The sequence below is a fragment of the Schistocerca cancellata genome, chromosome 3 (assembly GCF_023864275.1).
Source record: "Schistocerca cancellata isolate TAMUIC-IGC-003103 chromosome 3, iqSchCanc2.1, whole genome shotgun sequence".
In the NCBI taxonomy this organism is placed as follows: Eukaryota; Metazoa; Arthropoda; class Insecta; order Orthoptera; family Acrididae; genus Schistocerca; species Schistocerca cancellata.
The window spans coordinates 127669529-127689362 of record NC_064628.1 but is presented as its reverse complement, the minus strand read 5'-3'; the positions used below and the strand labels follow the sequence as shown (position 1 = coordinate 127689362).

Sequence of the window (19834 nt, the reverse complement as noted above, 5' to 3'; positions counted from 1 at the left end):
TTCTTTATTATCCTATCTTCCATGTTTAAGCTCTAAGATTTTCAAGTATCCTCAGGTGCAATCTCCAACAATCAATCTTTCCTTCTCATCCAGTTTGCAAAGTCTCCCCTGAAGCAGGGTTCTGGTCAACTTTTCCAAATTCTCACCATTTCTTAAACCTCATTAGTCCTTTTCCTTCATCCCTCTTCCTTCCCTTTCAATCTTCTGGAAAAATTAAAATACATGTTTATATGTGTGTCGTCGTCCTGTCTTGTGAGTAGTTTTCAACTATCTAATGACATTATATATTTTGTCTAAGTTACAGTGCTTTGCTTTCCTAGTACCCATTTCATCTGTAATTATATTTACATTTCAGCTCTGTTTTGGAAGAACTTACCCTTGAAAGGATTAACGAGAACACTGGTAAACAAATGAGATTCAATGTATATTGTTTTGGTCTTACTGGGAAGCGTCTGACAATTAACCAGTCAAGCAGACTCATACAAGCTGTGTTCAGATACAAACCATGCTGTCCATCATACAACACTGTGATGGGGTGACACTGGTTGTATTCTTGTGTGTACACCTCTCTTCCAATCAGCAAATCATGTTACACAGTATGCTTCATCCTGGACTTATTAACAGAGTGGTGATATTTATGCAAGAGATCTGAGCAATATCAATGAACTGCCTGATGCCATCCTCAACTGTATAATTAATGTTGATGTCAGCCTTGTGTCTATGGATAGCTGACCTTTTACACCACAACACAGAATGACTTTATAAACACTACTACCCGAGGGAAACTTTAAGTAAATGAAAACATCACTATTTCTCTTATATTGACTACCGTAAACCCAAAATATCAAAGAAGAATAAATATAACATTAGGTAAAAGAATGAAGTAAGAGGCGGTCAAAGAAATCTATGAAGTTCATTACCTGCTTTAAACAACATTATTCTTGTTTATCTTTGTACAATGAGTATTTTTTGACTTTATCTGCATTATCCTAGAAGATAATTCCATAATATGACATGGGGTGAAACTATGCAAAATTAACTAACATGCACGTCAGCTATTATCCAACAGCTCAGCAGTGCAAGTATGTCGAACTTATGTAACAACAAGAACGCACTCCTACAAATGTCTTCACATTAGAAGAGTAAGCATATGGTACGCAGTTAATACAAAGGAGTCCCCCCCTCATCAAACAATACCACGCAAATTGGAATGACAGAAATGTTTGCTCCATTAGGGTTTCACCAGTGTCTGGCCTTCCCCTGGAATGAAGAACACCTTACCCATTGTAACACTTTTATTCATTTCTAGAATGCTACTGCCCTCCACCATATCTTTTATTGACAGCATTTTCTCATGATGAGTGCTCCTGTTATAAGGTAACTCAGTGTAATCCAACAAGGTAGGCACATCTTAGCAGTTTAATGATTTTTTTACCTTTTTTAAAAACTATCAGTGATGTTTACTTTCATACGGCAAACAGATAACAAATAACAAAAATTACAAAAAGGATACATTTTTTTCATAACTTCTGATATTCCAACCTTGATTTTACATGTCGAAAATATATTGACAACTAGTCATACTACAGTGAAACCTCTATATAACGTTTTTCAAGAGACCACAAATTCTGAACACTGTATAGAGGAAAACACTATAAAGAGGAAGGCTTCCAAATAATATTTATAGGGCATTACTGAAGATAGGGATACCACTAATCAGCTTGGACAAATGGTGCCATAGATGACATTTTAAATTTTCACAATACCGTAATAAGATATTCATTGCAAATGATCAATGTATCAAAAGATAAGTTTTTGTAATTAAAACATGGGGCCCGGTAGGTGGATGGGTGAAAGTAAATCGATCAGTTTGTACTGTAAAATATTATAACAGATTCTTAAGATATGACATCACTGTCCAAAGCTGACAGGTGGTATCCCATTCTTCAGTTGACCCAATTATAGAATACGAGCCAAATTTTATGATATACTGCACATATTACATAAAAACACAGTAAGTGGTACAGATTAAAAAAGAATTAGTTACAAAAAATTACTTTAATAATTAAATTATAAAATGGAACTTAAATTTGCACAAAACTCTAGGAACCTACGTAATCTGAAAATCACATACCTGTAATTTTTAAAAAATTCAAGCAAGCATGTTTGTTTTCTATTTCTAATTGACTCTATGGCAATCATTTCTTGCTCGTTTTGTCCTCAAGTCTATGGCACATCATATATCTCCTGAATGTTTCAAAGGCTTCAGACGCCTTAGTATATGAGGGCACAGGGTCACCTTCCTTGTCACTGTCACTTTCACTACCACTATTATTCTCCAAGCTTCTCTCTGCAGTCAGCTCCTCAATACTTTGTACTCCTGTGGTTGCAATGTTGTCATCCACAGCCACAAAGTCCTCAAAAGTGACAGAATCACTGCCTATTAATTCCTGAAACTCTTGCAAATCACTTGCAACATCTTCCACAGGAGCTGCCATCTCATTCTCACAGAATCCACTTTTGTGAAACAGTTTTTAATAGATTCAGCACTGACTTCCCTCCACGAGTACATAGTTAAATTCATTGCCTGTAAAATATTCAGCTTCAGTTGTGAGCTCTGCTGGCTTCCTGGTTTTCTTTGGTCCATCAAATTCAAGGCCTTTTTTACAAGGGCTGTCCTATATTTAACCTTAAGGGCGTGTATTATTCCCAAGTCCAAAGGTTGCAGTTGGCTGATGCAGTTGGGTGGCAGGAAAATTACTTTCACATTTCTCAGAAAGGATACGTCTGGTGGATGTGCCGCACATCTATCCACAAACAGCAGCACTTTCCTTGCAGCACTCCCCATTTTGACGTCAAATTATCTGAGAACACGTAAAAATATATCACTTGTCATCCATGCCTTCGCATTGTTTGTATATTTTTCACTGCCATCAGCGTTTGTACACAACAAAACGTTAAGACATTCCTTGCTCTTCTTACCACCACAGCAATTTTCCCCATGAAAAGTAAATGTCTTATCCAGCATTAAACTGAAAAACATGCCGTCTCATCAGTGTGATAAATGTCACGAAGTTTGTTGCCATGTATCAGATTAGGGAGAGTCTGCAACCACTGAGTTACAGTTGGTTCGTCCACACTTTTACTTTCTCCACATTCCACTTTGTATGCAACGCCATGATGCTGTCATCCATTGGACGCCTTAAAATTTTCCATTCCTACCTGAAGTGTTATTTGAAGCACCTTCTCCTTGAGAATAGTTCAGTTTATAGGAATGTTTGCAGCATGTGCTTGCTGAAACCAAGTTAATAAAACTTCCCCCATTTCGTCGTAAGACAATGGTTTCACACGCATACGTTTAGAATTTCCACAGTTCTCAGACCCTTCCATGATCGACACTCTGTTTTTCATAGTAGTGTTGAGTGTTGAGGGGGCCAGTTCAAATTGCTCCACTAGCTCCACGTGACCCACACCAGGAGATACCTTCACTTTTTTAACAACAGAAAACTTCTCTTCCAGAGAAATGTTCTTCCACTTTTCACTCATGTCCACCGATGAAAGCTTAAAAAATAAGTTATATCGAAGACACACTCTCACTAGACACACAAACTGTTTGCTGCTCAGCTCACACAACACGCTACTAATACAAAGCATCAACTGAAATGGCACCAAAAAGATAGCAAGCAGAATGTGCGTCACATGTCATGAGACCAGGTTCTGCCACTGACATATGAAACACGCTGAGCGCTAGCTTTCTGAGCCAGTGCAAATTGTGAATCCACAGAGCAGAAAACTATGTGTCTACATCCAGTACTTAAACGTTATAAAGAGGTAAATAATTGACCAGGGTTCCAAAAATATGAGCGTTACATAGAGGAAATTGTAATATAGAGGAAACTCAGTAAAGAGGAAAGTTTAACATTGTTTATATGGGCTTTTAGTCGAGACCGAAAAAAACAGATGTAATATAGAGGAAAACATTATATGGAGGAATGTTATAAAGAGGTTTCACTGTATTTAAATTGCACATATACACTATGGCATCAAGGAGTGAGGCAATTGATGCTTTAATGTTATGCATAACCTACAAACAAGTCATTGATGTTTACAACCTGGATGTATTTCAGCACACCACATTGTATAGATACAGTTTAAATAGCATGAACAGTGTTGGCTTCACATAACTGAATGTTATATTTTCTACAAATCTGTTACTTGAAAATGAATGCAAGTTCCATACAAGTGGAGCCATAATAATTATTTTCAAAAAAATTATAAGTCAAGGTCAATCAATCTGTGTGTTCATTTTAACTGAATCACATCCTTCACTCGTTTAACATTCATGGCCTCGAATCCCCTTAGCGCTGTCTTAAGACTCAACTATGCTGACCCTCATTGTACTAATGCATTCGGACTTCACTATCATCTTGGCACCTTATATACATACACCTTTTCTTTTACTCTTGAGATGCTTTCTTCTTCCTGTACCATTTTCTTAGTGTTTTTAATAGGGACTCCTTAACTTGCACTATTTGGAAGTGCCAGCCATCTCACCCAAACACAAGGCAACATCATTTTATGTCCTTCATGCTTTTTAATTTAAAGAGAAAAATTGCTCCAAAGTCCTGCCAGATGATGTGCCACCCCATCACGCTTCATTCAATTCAGCATAGTGATACTATCCAAGCTTTACTCAGCTCACAGCATTGGAGGCATTCACTTGGTTACTTGTGTCATTTAAACAAGATTCAATAATGATAAAAATTATGAAAAATTAAATGTTTATTTACAATCCAAAAATTACAGATCATTTAAATACTAAGTGTGTGGACATTACAAATCAGCTTGTCCTAAGGGGTGTAGCCATTTCATGCTCATATTCAATTTCAACATGAGGCTTTCTAGACTTTTTAACACGGCGTTTGGATGATTTTTTACTGGCAGTTGATGGCTCACCACTTTTTTTGTGTTTAGCTGCCAAATCCTGCAAAGAAGATCATCATTAATAAAAAAACTGGCTAAACAAATTATGAAAACTGCACTACAGAAACTAAGTTTCTGGTCAACACTTGCCTCAATATCTGATGTATCAGATATATCAATGTCACTTTCTACCACTTCAACATGTCCAGAGTCTGAATCCTAAGAAGAAGAAGAAGAAGAAATAAGCAGGATAAATAAACAAATCCAATTTTTGTAGCAATACTGGCAATTACACATTAAAATTATTGTACAAACTAAAATTACATGCTTTTATCTGCACTGCTGTGACTCTGGCACTACTGTCTGTTTATCCCTGCGCTTGCCCTTACACACACTCAATATTTACACAAACGCATTAGTGTATGAGATCACAAAAGGTCAATCCAGACAACTGCCTTACCAAAAATACCGTGCATATTCTGCACAAGTGATCAGAAGTATACTGTATTTCTATTCTGTGCCTCTCAAATGTGCATCAACTGTCAAATCATTGCAATGCCTGATCTAATGGTTTATACTGAAAGTAAATCATTTAAATAATTTATTGCTACAAATTTCTAAAGCTGTCTGGAGAAAGGTACCACACAAACAAATTAAACTGCAGGATGCTATAGGAAATGGTATAAAATCTGAATTATTAATAACTGCAGGAACCTGTCTCTTCCAAGTGCAGATATTACGTCAACCTACAGAATAGTAACTATTACCTCAATCTACAAAATAAGTGAAATATACGTTACTGAAAGTCATATTGTCAGTGAAAAAACATCCATGCGGGTTCTCAGAAGAAAGCAGTTAAACTTCAGCTTCAGTTCATACTGAGACACTGAATGTGTACATATATAATCTTTCCATATTTGGAAACAACACACTATGATCAATAACAATAATAAGCTTATCAAATACAAATGCTTTTTGTCATTAAAGCTTGTGAATAACAGACATACAGAATTAAAACCTTCTTTACAGTCTGATGGAAATGTTTGCAAATGCATCTGTCATACAATCCCTTTTTACAAAACCCTTCACATTAATTATATTTTCACAAATAAAAGTCTTATTTTGTGGTTTGTCTCCTTTACTTCCCTGTGCACACTCTGTAATTTAATCATGCAAGCAAGAGTCATAGTCAACACTTAATATTTCAAAACTGGATTCAACTTCTGCAAAACTAAAAAACTTGTACTTATTCAAATTGTTTTCCACATCCAAATTGCTTGTGTTCAGATGAAATTTCTTGCTTGAAGCCACCTTAGTGCCTACCACACATTAACACAATTGAGATGTGTTTCTAATACTCAAAACTTCACATGGAGGATCTTTTGTATTCACTATCGCAAAACATTCTAAAATCTTTTATTGAACAGGAGAAAAGCGTTAGGATTAGACTGTGACTAGTAGTTTTTCCAACATTATTAAGTTCAATGTGGCACTAAATTGGTTCACTAAATATGAATTCTCTTTTAATGAATGAAAATCAGTGATCCTGCCAGATGGCAAACGAACTGAAATCCATCCTCCCTATCTCTCTCAATACAAGTAGAAACATGAATGGAGAATGATATTATCCCTACAAAAAGTTACTGTAAAAATATAGTCAAGAAGGACAAGTACAGAGTTAACACCCCTCAGTCTAATGATGTGTAATTCCACCCTGTCAGAATTCTCTCTCTCTCTCTCTCTCTCTCTCTCTCTCTCTCTCTCACACATACACACACACACACACACACACACACACACACACACACACACATAAATTATTTCAAATTCAACAATACACTCTACAAACAAACCAATGCCCTGGCAATGGGATCAAACCTGTCTAAATTAGTAGCTGAAATATTTACAAACAACTTAGAAGACAACATTCTGAATTCCGACCACTATCATCCTCAAAAACGTTACTAACAGCTACAGATAAGTAGTAGTAATCCTCATTTCAATTAATGGCACAAAAAATGACATCAATGAGTTAAACCATTTGTTCAACAACTACCATGAAAATATAAAGTTTGCAGTTGAGCACCAAGTAAATGACAGTATAAACTTTATAGACCTGAATGTTAGAGTAATGAATAATAGACAGCAATTTGAAATTTATCGAAAAGCCTACCACAACAAACACTACCTACCACAACTCACACTACCATCAAAAATGGTTTAAATGGCTCTGAGCACTATGGGACTTCACACCTATGGTCATCAGTCCCCTAGAACTTAGAACTACTTAAACCTAACTAGCCTAAGGACATCACACACAACACCCAGTCATCACGAGGCAGAGAAAATCCCTGACCCCGCTGGGAATCGAACCTGGGAACCCGGGCACGGGAAGCGAGAACGCTACCGCACGACCACGAGCTGAGGACCACACTACCATCCACAACATCTCTCATCACCCCACAACCCCCAAAATGGCAGAATTCCGCTATATGGTCACCAGAGTAGTTCAACTACCACGTCTGAAGTTAAATAAATCTACATCTATTCTCTACAAACCACTGAAGTCCATAGCACAGGATATGTCCCATTGTATCAGTTATTGGAGTATTTTCCCATTCAAGTCACATATGGAGCACAGGTAGAATGGTTATTTAAATACTTCTGTGCATGCTGTGATTAGTCTAATCTCATCCTCACGATCTCCATGGGCGCAATAAGTGGGGGTTATTGTACATTCCTAAAATCATCATTTAAAGCCGTTTCTTAAAACTATGTAAGTGTAGGGTTCCTCGGTATAGTTTATGTATATCTTCAAGAGTCTGCCAGTTCAGTCCCTTCAATATCACTGTGACACTCTCCTGCAGGTCAAACAAGCCTGTGACCATTCAGGCTGCCCTTCTCTGTATATGTTCAATATCCCTGTTAGTGCTATTCAGTGCAGGTTCCACACTCTGGAGCAACATTCCAGAATGTGTTACACAAGTGATCTGTAAGCACCATCCTTTGTAGACTGATTTCATTTTCCCAGTATTCTACCAATAAAATTACATCTACTACCTGCTTTACCCATGACAGAGCCTAAGTGATCATTCCTTTTCATATATCTACAAAGTGTTATACCCGGATATTGTACGAGTTGGCAGATTTAAACTGTGACTCATTATAGGACGAGGAATTCCACCTTATGCAAGACACCTTTACAGTTTTGTTTTACCCAGAACTGCAACACCACAAGATGATTGGGACTCATTAGATATTATCGTCTTAGGATAGGATATTTTTTATTCATGTATAATTTCTTTGTAGAAGGAAATAATAAAACAAACGGCCATTGAAAATCGCTATAACAGTTCCACAGTAATGGTAAAACAATCGCAGCACAAAAAACAAATGGAAAGTAATATCTTCAGTACAATTCCATTTCTGTGTAGTACTTCAACGTCAGATTGCCAATGTCCTCAAACAAAAAAATTATGCATCAGCAGGAGCCAACCACTTGCTTGAAACTAAACACCATGCTAATAACATTAAGTACCAACATCCTATATATATCCTGTCTAAAAGCAAAAAACTAAACACCCTTGGAACACTCCAAGCATACCACCAACAAAGTAAAGAGTGCGAGTCCATGCTAATTGACAAAAATGACAACACTGAAAATAGCATCATGTCTGTTTCAACCGCGGCCTACATTATTAATTTTGTGCACCCCACCCCCACCCTCACCCCCACACACGGCCACGGCCACACCCACACAGAAAATTTAACACATTAATAAAATGTAAATTTTTATTTCTGCATAATTTTTCTGCCATTGGCAACATAATGTTTTCAACACATCACTTGGTCACATGTGAGTGCTGCTCAAAAAGTATCTAACTTATTTATAAAATCAATCTTTATTTAGATACAACTGTCTGACACTAGTCACCTTCAAAGTAGTCCTATTCAGCTCCTACACACCTCCCCCAACACTGCTGCCACTGCTGGAAGCATCTTTTGAAAGCCTCTTTTGGTATAGTGTGCAGCTGCTCCATCAAAATCTGCATGTCTTCACCATTCTGAAATCTTGTTCCTTTCAGAGTATTTTTCAGTTTAGGGAAAAGCCAGAAGTCACTTGGTGCTAGGCCAGGAAAACAAGAAGACTGACAAATCACAGCCATGTTGTGTTTGACTAAAAAACTCTGAATTAACGGAGAACAATGAGCAAGTACACCATCTTCGTGATAATGATGATGAGGATGGGGTCCCAAACTCCAAGGAGCATAGGGGACAATGCAGGAGACCCACACCGCTGACTAGGCAACGTCCTAGTGGAGGTGGTTTGCCATTGCCTTCCTCCGACTGTAATGGGGATGAATGATGATGATGAAGACGGCACAACACCCAGTCATCTCAAGGCAGAGAAAATCCCTGACCCTGCCTGGAATCGAACCAGGGACCCCTGCGCGTGGAGTGAGAACGCTACCATAAGACGATGAGCTGCAGAGGTAATGCATTGGAATGAGCATTTAACTAACCATTATTTTTTAAATGGTTCTCAGGTCTGCGAACTACATTTTCCAAATGAAGATATTTTGAAATGTACCAAATGTTTCGATGCAAAATCTGGATGAAAAACAATGGCATAACTTTCGGGTTGAATCTGTGCCATCAATTTTTCCCCAAACTGTCCTCAATATCTCACAGTGAACAAAAATAAAGGAGAGGAACATGAAGCAAGAAGAACACGGCTGTACTATTGTGATACTGAAGAACCCACTACTGCTGTCACAGACCATCGATGGTCTCTCGAAAGTGAGGGACACTTGACACAGTGGCCTGCAAGACCCCATTCTCTTCAGTATGGGGGAGCGGGCTACTGTGGGAAGCATCAACTTGAACCCAAGAAAGTAAAGTGTGACAAGAAGTTCTAGATAAAAAGTGGAAGTGGGCCCCGGTGACACCACTAATGCAAGGTAGTGAGAATGTGGTGTTACCATGTTGCCTCATAAGCCTTTTGTAGGTTGAAGACGATAGCAACAAGGTGTTGACGTCAGTCAGAAGCTGTTCAGATGGCAGACTTCATACAAACAAAATTAACAGCAGCAGAAAACCTGGGCAAAAATCAGTCTGAGAATGAGCCAGAAGGCCCAGAGACTCGAGGAGCCAACACAGCCGGTGGCTCGCCATGCATTCGAGCAACTTTAAGAGAATATTGGTGAGAGTAATTGGGCGATACCTGTCTATCTCTAGGGGACGCATACCCCGTTTCAGTACCAGGACAATGATGCTTTCTCACCACTGGGATGTGAATTCACCCTCGCTCCACATACGATTGGAGATGATAAGCAGATGACGCTGACAATCCACTGATTTGGTTGTCAATGTGGTCTGACCCCGGGGCTGTAATAGGGCAAAGGGATAGGGCATTGAATTCCAATTCACTGAATGGAACATTTTAGAGCTCCAGTTGGTGTGCAGTGAAAGGTAAGTGCAATCACTACACACACTGTTTATGGACATCTTCGTGAAGATGCCAAATGCCTGCTACCCCAAAGTCCAGCCATTTGCATCTCACTGTTTCACAAAAGTAGTGCAGCCCATCTTGGTATTACCTCTTATTGCCAAGAGTACCGTGTAGGCATACTCATGATGGACTATGCCATTGGGGTGAAAAAAGATGGTCAGCATGACTTTCACACTGCTGCAGACCTGCCTCACCTTTCTCGTCTCAGATACAATGGATGCTTCCATTGCAAAGACTGGAACTTTGCTTCTGGGTCATACCTGTAGACCCAAGACTCATCACAGCGATCACTGTGTTAAGGACGTTGGCATTACGGTTCACAGTATCCAGCCTGTCCCATGCAATCTCCAAACGATGCTGCTTCAGCTCAGTTGTCAGCAAGTGTGGCACAGATTTTGCTGGGATCCTCCTGAGGTAAAAATGTTCCTATGAAATGGAATGAATGGACCCAACACTAATTTTAACCTTGTGTGCAAGTTCTCTGATCGTGAGTCATCTACCCTTCATCACAAGGATCCTTACGTGATTAGTAACAACCTCATCTGTGGATGCTGAGGGCCTACCTGAATGTGCTCCACTCTTCACTGATGAGTGACCATCTTTAAAGTAGTTGTAACACACTCTCATCTGTGTGAAAATTTCAGATACTTTTTCAACAGCCCTTGTAGATGTGCATACATTATATTGACAGAAAAGAATTTATGTAACACTGGGGACATTTACACTGACAGACCTATTCATCTACACAGACAAAAATCTCCACAATCTTGCTCCAAAATTGTGTTTTCATTTTGCTATGCATTCTTTGCACTTCTTAGTTCTAAATGCAATTTATGATCAACCAATGTTTGCAGCGATGGTTTATATGTGATTTATCATGAATGAGGAAGGAGCCTGTGACCATTGATTGTATTCTATATTTGTTACTTTACTTTCACATTTACATTTATGTTCATCTTCAGTCAAACTGCTCCACAAACCATTGTTCTGAAATTGTGTTGCGGAAATAAACAGTGACTGTCTACAGTAAACTTCTTGTTTCATTCACAATCCTAATTCATATTTTTATTCAATCCATTGTTTACCAAACAATTTTATACATCCTTCAATAATTAATTATAAAAACAACCATCATGACCATCATTTGTCTAAAATTATTAGGAGAGTCTCTGGACAAGATACGATGTCCACATCCTTTAAAGAGAACAAGCAGATAAAATAAAATATTCAGAAACATATGCAAGTATTTCGGAACAGACCACACTTTAAAAAGAAGAAGAAGAATCAGATGGAGACTGACAATACAGACGAACTGTAGGGTTGCACAGACATACGCAAGTAGGAGGAGGTTATTGTTACTTGGCTATCAAACTTGCATTTTTATACATTCTTTATCTGTATCTATTTGCTGTGATGAATGTAATTTTGATAGCTGATTAACAATAATCTCCATGTTTTATGTGCTGTCCACTGCCCATTTCCACCTCTGTACAGAGAGTGGTCATTCACTTGTTTTATTTTCCATGTAAGGTTTTGACTAGTTTGTTAATACTGTCCCTATAAAGTTGGAAAGTAAGTAATGGAAAGAGTAAAGAAACAATTCACTGAATAGTGAGACGTACTAAGTCAATTATGGAAACATAATCAAGACTGAGGACACAGCTAACTTTCAGATAAATCCTTCTTCAGAGCTATAGGGTACACACACATAAGAAACACACATACGCACCTGCACAGCTGAATTGTGCCTGCATTGCAGCGCAACCAGGGTAAGGAGAGAAAGGAGGAGGAGATGCTGGGGAATGATGGTAAACGGCTTATTTGAAGAGGCAGGAGGTGCAGGGAATAGAAACGTAGCAGTGGTGAGCTCATTCTGGCAGCAGGTAGGCAAGAGGGGGAGGGTGGCATGTCCACGCACTACAGATCTGAAGAAGGTCTGACCAAAACCTAATGAAGTTCTCCATTTCGTTAATGTGCGTGTTGATATGCGGTGAACTATTAAGTAAGTTATTACCACTAGTTTTTCTATTACTGTCTTAATATTCCACAAATAACTTTCCATTCCCATATTCAACTTGGGAAGTAATTGCTTGAAGGGAAAAATGCAATGCATTTCAGCAGGTGAAGGAACAAAGAAGATTGTGACTATCATTAAATTTATCATAAAAGCGTACAAATGCATTGTTAACAATGGTGAATATGCCATAGATTACACTATATACATGCCAAAAACAAACATGAATGTACAACATACATATAAAATGTAATATATGTAGTCTTCTAATGCTCAATTTTAGAGAAAGTAGCTACTTATGAAACAGAATGCTTACTGTACTTACCACTTCATCATTCATGTCATCATTGCCTTCACTTTCATACTCATCACTGCTCCCAGCCATGACATATTCTTGATCATTTTCCAATTCTTTATCCAATTCATTTTCGTACTCTACTTCAGCCTAAGAACAGGAAACAATTGATCTCACTGGCAAGTATCCATCTAATTTAATATATAAATATAATAGAGGGAAACATTCCACGTGGGAAAAATATATCTAAAAACAAAGATGATGTGACTTACAAAACAAAAGTGCTGGCAGGTCGATACACACACAAACAAACACAAACGTACAAACAAAATTCAAGCTTTCGCAACAAACGGTTGCTTCATCAGGAAAGAGGGAAGGAGAGGAAAGACGAAAGGATGTGGGTTTTAAGGGAGAGTAAAGGAGTCATTCCAATCCTGGGAGCGGAAAGACTTACCTTAGGGGGAAAAAAGGGCAGGTATACACTTGCGCGCACACACACACATATCCATCCGCACATACACAGCCACAAGCAGACCTCTCCCTTAAAACCCACATCCTTTCGTCTTCCCCTCTCCTTCCCTCTTTCCTGATGAAGTAACCGTTTGTTGCGAAAGCTTGAATTTTGTGTGTATGTTTGTGTTTGTTTGTGTGTCTATCGACCTGCCAGCACTTTCGTTTGGTAAGTCACATCATCTTTTTTTTTTAGATATAATTTAATATATGTGTATACAATTTAATTTTGACCATAAATCTTTGAGTGTGGATTAAACCAAATTCGACTATGACAGTAGTAACTGTTTACTGATCTAGAAAAGAAACATGTATGGTGTTAGTTTACTAGTTTTTGGGTTTGCAGCCAAGTCTTAACTTTATTTTTGCACAATATTTTGATATCTTCCCTCGTTTTTGCAGTTATCATATGCAGATTTCATTGCTCATTGTTTTTACTCTACCCAAACTGAATAGTTTAGCTTGGCTGGAGTCCAAACAGCAAGCAACAAAATCTGCATTAAACCACTGACAGAGACAATTAGGGAATTTTCTTGAAATATTCTACAAAGATCCTCTACTAAAAACCAAAAAACTTGTAAATCATCAATTTCACAAAGAAAGCCTGAAACACCTCATCAAACACCAAGACTATATACCACTTGCTACTTACAAATAGATTTCCACATGTCTAAATTATATTATATATATTTTTCTTCAGAGTTGCACCAGATTAAACCAACAAATTCCCCCCGTTTCGATTTCAGCAATTCTCTTGTATTCAAAACTTCTAAGGAAGCGAAGATTTATCAGCATCAGATGTTTATACTCTGAATTAATCTTTTAGTGTTAAGGATGAAACATTATTACAATTTATTTATGGTTACAAACTATCACAATTCCACTGAAAGTCTCTTGAACTTTCATGAAGCAGAGTCCATGTAACCTGTGTTATCAGGAAATTTCTATGATTTCGGCACTGACAGGAATGAAACACGTATGCCTACAGTGCATTTAAAATTAGTTGCAACTTTTGACTTTTGGTCCACATGAGAGAATGGCGAGCCAGCTTTTCCTACCATGCCACCAAGAGTTCTGTTGGTATAGCATGTCCGTTTCCACACCATGGATAAACAATACCGTGTGGTGTCACACGTTACATGCATCCATGTTCATCACCTCTAGTTGTAAAGTGGTATTTTTTGGTGCTGAAGTGTTCTGCAGTCTTAAGGTGTTGTGAACAAGAATTTTTTATTGGCATTGCATTAAAAACAACAGTGCAGCATATCTGAACATGAGATTCACAATAAAAGAAGGTGTCCAAGGGCATTTTCACCAGTTGTAAAGATATCAAGTGTTAGAAGGGGAATTCCAATCCATGGTCACGGCCATGAATTTGCGTGGGCTGTGCAAAGTTATTCTGGACTTGAATGTAATAGTGACTGATTTTAGATGTTACATGAGTGGTGGAAAGACCAGCAGTGGTATTTAACATTCACCAATCTATGGATTTGAGAACTGGGAAGGAGAAAGAAGGGAAGGTGTGTATGATGAAGCAACACCAGTTCATTCTTTATAAGAAACTCTGAGCAACAAAAGTAATTACGACATATGTGTACCCAAGATGGATGCATTCAAACAGGATGCAATGTGCAAATATGAGTGTGTCTATTATCAACACAAGGAGTACTCTACTCTACATAAAAGCAAAGAAGCAGAGCTGTTCAATGGCAATAGCTCATCACATTGAAATTGTCTTATGAGCTTGGATTCAGCTCAAAAAGTTTCTGTCTGTGACATTCAATGCAAGAGAAGTTACATAGTGGCCTGGAGATGCCAATATCTATGCACCATCAAGAGCATTTCATTCAAAGACATTATGTGCCTGGACAAGGAGTGAGTTAATGTGTGGTACACATTGACAAAGGGGGAATGGACCACACAGCACAAGGAACAATGAAAGCGGTGTTTAGGCTTTGCAAGGTCATCATCGTTCACACTGGCTCTGCTTGCAGCTTCATTCCAAACTGTTTATTGCTCTTCCGTTCCAGGAATGAAGACAACTATCATCAGGAAAAGAATGGCGAAGTTTTCATGGAGAGGTTTGCTAATGTTCTGCTGCAAAATATTCCTCTGAATCTGACAACAGAAAAGGACAATGTGTCATACTACTCTGTTATGATGGATAAAGCTCCAACAATGCAGTGGAGGAAAGCAGATATTTTGCTCCGGGCACAAAGGATTGTTCCACTGGATAAGATGAACCTGGCTTGAATAATGCAGAGTTAATGGTGTTCGCAGCACTGTACAAGCCAAAAACACCATGTTACCAGGTTGGTGAACTGGCAAAATGCTAAAGGGAATAGTGTAATCTGGCTTGCTTTACGTCACACGCATTTAAATCCAACTGAAAATCTATGGTCCCACGTGAAAGGTAATGTGGCAAAAAATAACAAGAAGTTCATGCTCAGTGAGGTTGAAATGCTAACATACGAAGCCACTGCAACGGTTACTCCACAGGACTGGTCTAAAATTGTCAGCCATACCACAAAGACAGTTTATGAGGCATGGATTCGTGAGGGCTGCTGGAAGAACACATTTAAGATAGGGTCATTTCAATTGGCTCCAGTTCTATATCCAAGGAAGATGTTTGCTCCATTTATGCTGTAACTGTATGTATAAAAGATTCAATGATGTAACTGCTCTGTTCAGAACTGTCATTCCTTTACCACAAAAGAATTTTTGCCTGGTGGCTAGCTAATGGCTGTGAGTTAAGGTACATTTGGCATTATCGCCGCCCTATGGTGCTCTCAGCAAATGCTCACAACTACACTTCCCTCCATTCAATCCATACCAAACTGTCAAAATGCACAACCTTTTTAAATGAGCTATAATCATCTCTGTTTAGTTTTAATAATTATTCTAAAAGTAAATGAGAAATATCACAAAATACACAGCAAAGTGAGACTGTTTCCTTATGGCACCAGATGTGACTAAAGAAATCAGCCTTATAAAATTTCTTCATTAGTAAATTAGGAGAGATGCAAAACTGAAATTATTTTTTATTATTTATGTGATCAAAAGATCAAATTTCAAAAGGAGGAAAGATTTATGGAAGGAATATTGCACTATAATATTTTATGCACAAATGGGGGAAACAAATACAGAAACAACTAAAGTTTTGAAAGGAGCTGTCAGGCAAGCAGATCAAATGCAGGGATACAAACAGTTCTCCCAGTTCAAAACTGTCTATCCATCATTTGAAAATGATCCTTGACAAGGAATATTTTGACCTCAGTTAGTAGAGCTCACCCTGACAAAGTCAAGGATCTGAAGTATAGCAATTCTTGTCCATTAGAAAAATTGACTGAAATGACAACTGATCCACGTTATAAGATGTTTGAAAATGTACTGAGTGGCAGCAAAGCTTGCTCCTTGCACAATGACCAAGGAGCAACAGGAATGTTTGCGACAAACTAGTTCAATCAAATGAAGATGACAAAACAGAAATGCACAGCATTATCATCAGAGAACAGAAGACTGTTGGGTCTGGCCACAACATTGAGACAAATGTCCAGTCATTATATCATGGACTGACAAAGGATCTCTGTACTCTAAAGAACCAAACAGTTCCTAGTGACTTTGTTTTTGAGTTTTTGCTTCAATCCAGTACGCATTTAGAATTTTTCCCCTCAAGGTCAAATGGCCAATAATTGTCATGATGCAAGTGTTTTGCAAAACTTATGTGATAAAACTCACATGAAGAGACCACAGCTGTGAAAAGACAACTCATCGTTTCTTCACCATAGCTGCCCACTTAGCTTTGTCAATAAGCAAGAATTGTACGATTATTCTCTCACAACAAACACACTGCTCACTCATTGCTCCATGTGACTTTCTTGATTCCAGAGTTAAAAACAGTTCTAAGAGATTTTAATCTGGACACTATTCATAACAGTAATAAGAATTCAACACATGTCCTGAAGGACATTCCAAGAGAACCTTTCCAGAGCTGCACAGATGAGTGGAAACACCGCACTCACAGGTACATAAATAGAGGGCAGAAGTCCTCTGAATTGGATAAAGACAAAACATAAACAAGCTGATTAAATATTGTTTCCATTTTTTAACAGACCTGTTAACAGAAATACTTCAAAAAGCTCTTGACTTACCTCTATTTCTTCTTCCTCTTCATCTCGCTCTTCCTCAACTTCTTCTCTCTCTAATGCCTTATCAAATGCAGTCTGGGGGAAATTGTATATATCACCATGCTGCAAGGATAAAAAGGTCTTAGTATCTTATATGCAAAGCAGATACATACTACATCTGAAAAAGAAATCAGACAGATCCTCCACATATGAGAAGTGAGACACAGGTACTACTTAGTTATTTTTATGCTTTATGGATCATAATTGTTACTTATCACTATGACTTGGAACAAGTCAGTTTTCCAATATAGCACATTTTCTCAGAGCACACATTCATTCTACTACATATCTGAACATTCAAAAATTGATACATGAAGTAAAAGAAATTTTCAAGCAGATATGCCTTCAGGTTGTGTTTGAAGTTAATTTTACTATTTATCAAGTTCTTTATATCAGTGGGTGCATGATCAGTATTTTGTGGGTGAATACCTTATTCCTATCTGTCAATGAAAATAATCCATTTCTGAAAATATAACACAACTCTATAGACAAACAAAAATTACTCATGTAGCAGCAGGAGCAAATGCATCAGAGTTAATTAAATGGGCAAGATTTCAGAGCCAGTGGCTCCCTTTTTGTGGAAAGGTTGAAGTGTAAGGAAGAGGGATGAAGGAAAAGGACTGGTGAAGTTTAGGAAATGGGGAAAACTATGGGAAAGTTGCCCAGAACACCGGGTCAAGGGAGACTTACCGGATGGGATGAGAAGGAAAGACTGGTTGTTAGAGGCTGCACTAGGCAAGATATGAAAACCTCAGAGCTTAAAGAGTAGAAGATAGGGTAATAAGCACAACAGAGACTACTGACAAAACATAATTCTCCCCATAGTCTACCTTGGATGTAATTATCCCGTCAGCCCAGTACAAAAGCAGATTTCCAAGGCCATCACATTCAATCCTGGTACCGCTGATACATCCAAAAAATAACTTAGGAGTATATCTCTTGTCACTCAGTACTATCCTGGTCTTCGATGTATTAATCACCTACTTTGACAAGGCTATGACTTCCTAAAATCATGTCTTTAAATGAAGTCCGTTCTGCCTGATATTCTGCCCATCACATCTAGAACAGCTTTTCAACACATCCCCCGATTTCCACAATATCCTTATCAAACCTTATGCTCCTTCTGCATCCATTTCCCTCCCATATGGCTCCTACATCTGTTACTGTCCCTAAGGTAAGACTTGCCCTCTTTAAGCCTCCTACCAACACATATACAGGCCCTGTAACTGGCAAAACATATACTGTCGAACTGAGAGCCATTTGTAAAAAGACGCATTTCCTATACCAGCTACTATGTAAACACTGTTTGGCCTTCTACACTGAAACGCCAAAGAAACTAGTACGGCATGCGAAGTATTCAAATACAGAGATATGTAAAAAGGCAGAATACAGCGCTGCTGTCAGCAACGGCTATGTAAGACAAGTATCTGGCGCAGTTGATAGATTGGTGACTGCTGCTACAATGGCAAGTTATGAAGATCTGAGTGAGTTTGAACGTGGTGTTACAGTCAGTGCACGAGCAGTGGGACACAGCATCTCTGAGGTAGCGATCAAGTGTGGATTTTCCCATATAACCATTTCATGAGTGTACTGTGAGTATCAGGAATCTGGTAAAACATTGAATATCTGACAACTGAAGAGAAACGTTCAACATGACAGAAGTGCAATTCTTCCGCAAATTGCTACAGATTTCTATGCTGGGTCATCAACAAGTGACAGTGTGCGAACCACTTAACAAAATATCATCGGTATGGGCTTTCGGAGCTGAAGGCCGACTCGTACCATTGATGACTGTACGACACAAAGCTTTATGCTTCGACTGGGCCTGTCAACACAAACATTGGACTGTTGATGACTGGAAACATGTTGCCTGGTCGGACTAGCCTCAATTCAAGTTGTAACGGGCAGAGGGATATGTACAGGTATGGAGACAACAGGGGACTGTTCGAGCTGGTGGAGGCTCTGTAATTGTATGGGGTGTGTGCAGTTCGACTGATGTGGGACCCTTGATATGTCTAAATACGACTAACAGATGACACACACGTAAGCATCCTGTCTGATCACCTGCATCTGTTCATGTCCGTTGTGCATTTTGACGGACTTGGGCAATTCCAGCAAGACAATACAACACCCCACAAGTCCAGAATTGCTACAGAGTGGCTCCAGCAACACTCTTCTGAGTTTAAACACTTCCACTGGCCACCAAACTCCCCAGACATGAACATTGTTGAACATATCTAGTATGCCTTATAAAGTGCTGTTCGGAAGAGATCTCCACCCCTCGTACTCTTAGGGATTTATGGACAGCCCAGCAGGATTAATGGTGTCAGTTCCCTTCAGCACTACTTTAGACATTAGTTGAGTCCATGCCACTTCGTGTTCCGGCACTTCTG

The 19834-nt window shown here is 38.6% G+C and overlaps 1 protein-coding gene across 1 annotated transcript in view; it reads right to left on the bottom strand.

The window, feature by feature from the left end:
- Positions 1 to 4142: 4142 nt before the first annotated feature.
- Positions 4143 to 19834, bottom strand: part of LOC126174743 (protein MAK16 homolog) — a 72010-nt gene continuing 56318 nt past the window's right edge. The window contains exons 6-9 of the mRNA XM_049921063.1: positions 17406 to 17504; positions 12775 to 12894; positions 5074 to 5142; positions 4143 to 4984 (exon numbers count right to left, since the gene is read on the bottom strand). Of these exons, the coding sequence (XP_049777020.1) occupies positions 4841 to 4984; positions 5074 to 5142; positions 12775 to 12894; positions 17406 to 17504 (432 nt within the window). The 3' untranslated portion in view covers positions 4143 to 4840. The remainder of the gene's footprint in view (positions 4985 to 5073; positions 5143 to 12774; positions 12895 to 17405; positions 17505 to 19834) is intronic.